Source organism: Zingiber officinale, chromosome 8A (genome assembly GCF_018446385.1).
Source record: "Zingiber officinale cultivar Zhangliang chromosome 8A, Zo_v1.1, whole genome shotgun sequence".
In the NCBI taxonomy this organism is placed as follows: Eukaryota; Viridiplantae; Streptophyta; class Magnoliopsida; order Zingiberales; family Zingiberaceae; genus Zingiber; species Zingiber officinale.
The window spans coordinates 64,143,172-64,150,584 of record NC_056000.1 but is presented as its reverse complement, the minus strand read 5'-3'; the positions used below and the strand labels follow the sequence as shown (position 1 = coordinate 64,150,584).

Here is a 7,413-nt window from a genome sequence, read left to right as displayed (position 1 = left end):
TATCCATAAAAAATAAATATTTTTTTTTTCTGATTTTACATCCACCCACGCGTTCCCATACCCAGTACACCCACCACTCGCACACGTGACACGCCCTCTCGCCACATAAATAAAATTGACTCCGGCCTCTGGGACAATTAAGTCCATAAATAATTAAGGAATCTAGTAATTATATAATTTTTTTTATTTTAATGAAAAACAAATCTACGTTGGCCACTAAATGAATCTTCAGGAGCGCTTCTATTCGATTTATTTTAATAATCGGTAAATAATATTTTTAGAGCAGATCGATCACCCAGATAACCAGATTAATCAGTTCAAAGACTCGATACCTTGTAAAAAAAACAAAAGTAACTCCGATCACGCTGCATCGTAACGGCCGTTACGTTCCGTCTCCACGCGTTTATGTCCTCCTTTCCCACGACGTGATATTTCCAAAACCACACATCCCACCTTCTGGTGTCTTCTCGTGTCGCCGTCTGCTCTTCCAACCGGCTACCCACCAACTGCACGTCGCTCGCTGCTCCTCCGCAACCTCTCTCTATCTCTGTGTCCGTCACGTCGAGCATCATCGGAGCAGGGAGAGAGGCGGAGGAGTAGGAGAAAGAGATCCACCCGGGAATTTGTATCTCGTCGAGCGATCTTTCACGGGCCGCGATGCAGACTGGTTCAGGGAAGGCATCGCCTCTGGATCTCGTTTCGGCCATCGTCACCTTCCTCGGAGGCGACGGCCTTGCCCCGGGGGTGGACGCCGCGGCTGCGATCGCGGAAAACCAGCGGCTTCTCGCGATCCTGACTACTTCCGTCGCCGTGTTCGTCGGATGCGCTGTGATCTTCTTCTTTAGGAGATTTGGCGGGAAGAATCCGGCCGAGCCTCCGAAGCCACTGGCGGTGAAACTGCAGCGTGAGGCGGACGATGACGACGGGAAGAAGAAGGTCACCGTCTTCTTCGGCACGCAGACCGGGACAGCCGAGGGGTTCGCTAAGGTTTGGGTTTGATATCTATGGTTTGATTTTGAATTTGCTTTTCCTTTCTTAAGGAGCTTTTTTTTTTTTCCTTTGCCGTGTTAGGCGCTGGCCGACGAGGCGAAGGCACGGTACCCTAATGCCACATTCAAAGTTGTGGATATCGTAAGATCGTGTCCACCCTGATTTGTGATAATTTGGTAAATATTGATCGGACTTTATTTTTTTAGTGATATGTACTTTCCCAAATTGCAGGACGAATATGCCACCGAGGATGATGAGTACGAGGAGAAACTGAAAAAAGAGACCTTGGTTTTGTTCTTCTTGGCCACGTAAGTAATACAAACTGGGAACTATTTTCTGCAGAAATTTGAGCTGATCAATTTGGGTCCTATTTATAGGTATGGAGACGGGGAGCCGACTGATAATGCTGCTCAGTTCTACAAATGGCTTACGGAGGTTCTGGAAACATGCACATTTCATTTATATGTTTTCTCAATGATCCTTCAACATTACCTGATTACTGATAGTGTATCTCGATTGATTACAGGGGAAAGAGAGAGAAACTTGGTTAGAACATCTGCAATTTGCTGTGTTTGGCTTGGGCAATCGGCAATATGAGCATTTCAATAAGGTCTGTGGAAGAACTATTCAAGACCGCTTTGTGTTAACCTCTGGACTGACATATCTTTTAATGTTGCTTGCATAATAAAAGGTTGCCAAGGTGGTCGATGAATTGCTTGCAGACCAAGGTATAAGCACTTTTGTCTAGCAAAGATTATTTGACTCATTGTTTTTGTTACTTGGATTGTCTTTATCTTCTGTGGCTTGTTTTCTTTGGTTGAAAGCCTATGACACAATCATGTCATTCAAGAGCATCTAACTTGTGTTTTTGAGAGAGATTTTTGAAAGTTACTACAACAAATGAGGAGTGTGCTTTAACATGCCCTAATATGAAGAGTTACTTGGAGACTTTAGTTTTTTGTCTTAGGTTTTCACTATATATAAGGAAATTTAATATGGGAAGGCTGTAAATGTGTTTATCAAAATTAAAGATAGTAATCAATTTTGACCAGATTGATTTTCCAACATTTTTGTGCTGCATAGGTGGCAAGCGCATTGTCCAAGTGGGATCGGGAGATGATGATCAGTGTATTGAAGATGACTTCTCTGCATGGTATGTTGTATCAGCAAAATATTATACTTGTGCCCATCTAATTTCAATGTTGACCAGGCACTCTTTCTGTTATCCTTTCCTGCCTCTCTCTTTTTTTGTATTTTTTATTTCATTATTCACTCTATAATGGTGGAATTGATATTCTACTAGGAAGGAACTCCTTTGGCCAGAGTTGGATAAGTTGCTTCAGGATGAAAATGATGTAGGTGCATCTACTCCATATACCGCTGCTATTCCTGAATATCGGATTGTTTTTATGAAACCCGAAGAAGTTTCATTCCCGGATAAAAGTTTTAGTTTTGCAAATGGCCATGCTGTTTATGATATACAACATCCATGCAGGTAGAGATACTACTCTATTCATGAAAAATTTAGAAACTATAGGATATGAGACACCCTTAATGTAGAAGTCATGTCTAATGCAACATATGGCTCTTCAAGGGCTGATGTGGCTGTGCGACGAGAACTCCATACTTCAGCTTCAGATCGATCCTGCATCCATTTGGAGTTTGACATTGCTGGCACAGGCTTGACGTAAGCTTATTTGTTGTATCATTTTGAAGCATTGTTTCTTATTTATTGCTGTAGCTACATGCAATTTATGTAATTATCTGAATTTGATACTTTACGTGCTAATCTATTTGGTGAACGGTGACCAAATTTCATTTGTTGAGTTGGTGTTGTGCGTTTTACTTTGTTTATTATTCTTTGTCCATAGAGAATGTTTCTTCCTCTGAATCAATTCGAGATTTTTTTTTGACAATCTTGCCTCTAGATGAATTTGTTTCAGAGCAAATATTAAATACTACAGTGCACGCATATTTTATAAGAAACCAGTTAATTGCTACCAAGTAGTTCTTGTAGATGGCACTAACAAAGAATTACTGTTACTCTAGCTAGTAGCCATGTATTCCAAATATGATTGAAATTATCTAATTTTTAAACAATTTTGATTTTGCATAAAATAGTTTTACATTCTATCTAAATATTTTAGGATTTGCTCCACTAGTTTGAATCAAACAATTGAAACTGCCCCATCAACTATAATTTTGGTTCCATATGTCTATCTAAAGCGTCTTAATCTTCACTTGTTGATGAACGATCACTTTCAAATTTTCCCCATGATTAATCAAATGTTGCATGTATAGTCATATCAACCTGTGATGTTCAGGAATTTTAGATATACAGAATTAAGCTGAATGTCTTCATAGAGTGGCTACCTGACCTAACTTTTATTCTTGAGATACATTATGTGTAAGATTCTGATCCTTCACCTTTGTTTATTCATCATTATGAATCATTGTGGTATTCTATAAGTTGATATGTTTTTGTACTCATGCACTGGAAGTTGCATTTCTAAACTACAAGCATCCTTTTGAACAGGTAGACAAATTATTGAAGTAACATGCTCATTTACAATTATGGAATTTGACATTCTAGTAACCAGTTTGGACCTTTTATTTTTTCAGGTACGAAACAGGGGATCATGTTGGTGTATTCGCAGAGAATTGTACAGAGATAGTAGAGGAGGCTGCGAAGCTGTTAGGTCATTCACCCGACACATATTTTTCTATCCATGCTGACAAGGAGGATGGTACACCACTTGGAGGCTCTTTATCACTTCCTTTCCCATCGCCATGCACTCTAAAATCTGCTCTTACCCAATACGCTGATCTTCTAAATTCACCAAAAAAGGTGTTTTGTTGCTCCTATTAACTAGTTTATATTGTTGTGTCCCTAAGCTTGTACCTGAATCTTTTCTGCTAAACACACAGAGTGCTTTACTTGCTTTGGCTGCACATGCATCAGATCCTAGTGACGCGGAGCGACTTAGATTTTTGGCTTCACCTGCTGGAAAGGTTAGCTTTTTTCCTGAGACTGCACAAACTTTTTGTTGTGAACTTGCGCAAAATTGTTGCCCAAATAAATTTTGTTCACAAATTCTCACCTAAATAAAATTTGTTTATGCAGGATGAATATTCTCAATGGGTCATCGCTAGTCAGAGGAGTCTTCTTGAAGTTATGACTGAATTTCCATCTGTAAAGCCTCCACTAGGAGTGTTCTTTGCTGCAGTAGCCCCACGCTTGCAGCCAAGATATTACTCAATTTCCTCATCGCCAAGGTAATAATAAATTCGTAATCTCGAATTGTTTTTCATTTATCCAACAGACTCACGTTGGATTGCTCCTGTTCAGGATGGCACCAACTAGAATACACGTGACGTGTGCATTAGTTTATGAAAAGACACCAACTGGAAGGATCCATAAAGGGGTTTGCTCCACTTGGATGAAGGTACTTTTCTGTGTGGTTTAGCCCTTTTGTACCTGCATGCCTTGATTGAATAATTGAACTACAGCATGACAGCCATGCATGCTTTCTTTCCACATCTTCGTTCTATGTCATTTTCAATCCTGATCAATGCATAAAACTAAATCAAGTTGTTGCTCTTTCAGATTACTACTGCAATTTTTTTCTTTCTATTTTTTCTTATAAAGATATTTCAGTCTTATTACAATGAAAGTCTTCGTTACACAGAATTCCATTCCTCTGGAAGAGAACCAACAATGCAGTTGGGCTCCTATATTTGTCAGGCAGTCAAACTTTAAATTGCCTGCGGATCCTTCCGTACCTATCATCATGATTGGACCTGGCACAGGGTTGGCGCCTTTCCGGGGCTTCTTACAGGTTTCTACATTTTTACCAAGAGTTACTTTCTTGCTAACATGAAACATGATCATACCTAATCAATTACTGGTTCTCACACTATGTATACTTGCCTCTCACAGGAAAGGTTGGCATTGAAAAAGGAGGGAGTGGAACTTGGTCATGCTATTCTCTTCTTTGGATGCAGGAACCGTAAAATGGTGCAATAAAACACAGTGCATCCTCCGATATGTTTAGAATCTGTTAAAACTTCAGTTTCTTTTTTTTTTTCACTTCATAACTCATGTGGCTCTTAAATTTTGCAGGACTTCATCTATGAGGGTGAGTTGAACAATTTTATCGAAACATGCGCACTTTCTGAGCTGATCGTGGCCTTCTCCCGTGACGGTCCAACCAAGCAATACGTGCAACATAAAATGACAGAGAAAGTTGGACAAATTCCCTTTTCTTCATTTTCATGTCATTATTTCCTCACCTCTTAAATCATAACTTTTGTTTCTTTTACATTACTCTTAGGCATCTGAACTTTGGAACATCATCTCTCAAGGTGGATATATTTACGTCTGCGGTGATGCCAAGGGCATGGCCAGAGATGTCCATAGAGTTCTTCATACTATAGTTCAGGAGCAGGTATGTTGACTATGTGCAAACTTTCAAACATGTTCTTACTGATGACCATCATTTCCTTAGGTTTAATTTGGTTGAAATATGAGAGGGAAGGGTGAGTAATCCATTCATTTTCTCTCTCTTTATTTTCCTCAGTCTAACTTTCCACCCTAGTAAACTCAACCTAAAAGATTTGATCTGGCAAAAGTTAGGCCATTATGTTCTACATGTGCATGTCATTGAGTCTACGTGTACAAGCAAACACCAATCATTAAAGTTCTACTTCAAAAATATAGGTGAACTAATCCTATATTTCTAATCCTAACTAGTAGTGATTATAAAAATTCAGGGTAAAAATTAAAAGTGTCCACCCCACCCCAACCAGTTTCACCTCATTTGTATTTTTAACAATATCTTTATTTTTGAGTCGTTCTAGCATATTCGTAACGGTTACAACATAGAAAAAAATGACTTTAATATAGTTCTAGCCACTATATAGTTCTAGCAACTACTATTCATAGTTACTATAACCGCAGATGTAGCAGTTATGGATTTGTAATTGTTATAACATAATGTAGGTCAGGGATGAAGTATCTATGTTGTAGTAGTTATGATTTATAGCTATTATAATATAATATTCATTTGCGTTGACCAAAGATAAAGTATTCATGTTGTAACACCTATATTCCTAGTAACTAGATCATAGTGTTATTAGTGTTAACTAAAGTTAAAGTGTGTAAGTTACAGTAGCTATGAATTATAGTTGCTACAATAACACTGAAAATAAAGATATTTTTAAAAAACAAAATTAGGCTGAGGGGGATAGGATGATGTTTTGATGATAAATTAAAAAGGAGCCTTCTATTGATGATTTCAATAAAAAAAATGACGTCCTTTTGATTTTTGTCGCAAAATTTATGCATTGTTAAACATGGGATAAATTCGTAAAGTAATTTTTTTTGAAATAAAAATATGCGATTTAGTACTTTTATCGATTAACTACAAGATTACCCTACCCTTATATATTAGATAGGAACTGAAAATCAAATATGTTTCAAAATAGACTCATTTATTAATCCGCCTAGCAATTTGCTCCTTCACTCATGGGAGTCTTCCTTTCGTATTGAATGATATTAAGATAAGTTTGCTCCTTCATTAATGAATTATGTGAGTTTTCGGCTAATTGAACTCTTGATCTACTTCCGCCGTACACATTCAAGAATTGTAGAAATAAATCAATTGTTTGGAATTTTTTTTTTTTGCATATGGATAATTCATCAGTTTCTTTTTCAGGGGTCTATGGATAGCTCCAAGACAGAGAGCTTCGTGAAGAGCTTGCAAATGGAAGGTAGATATTTAAGAGATGTGTGGTGAGCTCTTTCCCCATGCTTCCCCTCGAACAACTTCTCTTCGGTAATACTCTTTTGGACAACAACTTGATTGAAAACTCCAGAATCCCCAAGTTAATAAGGTTCTAGGGAACGTGATCTGCATTGCCCTTCAGTCACATTATTATTCTTTTAGCCATCTGGGCAGAGTTTTTTGTTCCTTATATATATATATATATATATATATATATATTACAAATCACTGTAGTGATTATGAATTATAGGTGTGAAGCCTTAGGGAGTCATAATTAATATACCCAAGTCTGGTGTGATTGGACTGTGAGCTTCCTTCATGTTAGACTAGTACCTCAACCCAAACTCATACTTCTTTACTTTTATCTGTTGAAAGAGTTTTAAATATACTCCTCCTATGAGCTGCTTTGTTAATTATCCAATTTTCTCTATTAGTTATCTTTATTTTCCCTTTAAAATCAATTTTAGCCAATTTGTTTTAAAATGTAATTTGAATATGAATGTCATTTGAACAAAACCAAAATTATTTCCCTCTGGTTACTTTGAAGCGGGTTTTTTTAGAGAAAAGGCAAAGGAAAGAGAATAAAAAATTATCTGAAAAAATAGCAAGAGAAATAAAAAATACAATTGTGATTGTG

General features: G+C 37.5%; 1 protein-coding gene across 1 annotated transcript; it reads left to right on the top strand.

The window, feature by feature from the left end:
• Positions 1-430: 430 nt before the first annotated feature.
• Positions 431-7,192, top strand: LOC122009307 (NADPH--cytochrome P450 reductase 3-like). Its single transcript, XM_042565416.1, has 18 exons — positions 431-987; positions 1,072-1,131; positions 1,222-1,298; positions 1,368-1,425; positions 1,517-1,600; positions 1,682-1,718; positions 2,074-2,143; positions 2,294-2,485; positions 2,585-2,677; positions 3,613-3,838; positions 3,919-4,002; positions 4,115-4,266; positions 4,340-4,436; positions 4,680-4,829; positions 4,931-5,008; positions 5,114-5,236; positions 5,325-5,438; positions 6,708-7,192. The coding sequence occupies exons 1-18, from the start codon at positions 658-660 to the stop codon at positions 6,786-6,788; spliced, it is 2,106 nt and encodes a 701-aa protein (XP_042421350.1). The 5' UTR covers positions 431-657; the 3' UTR covers positions 6,789-7,192.
• Positions 7,193-7,413: the final 221 nt, after the last annotated feature.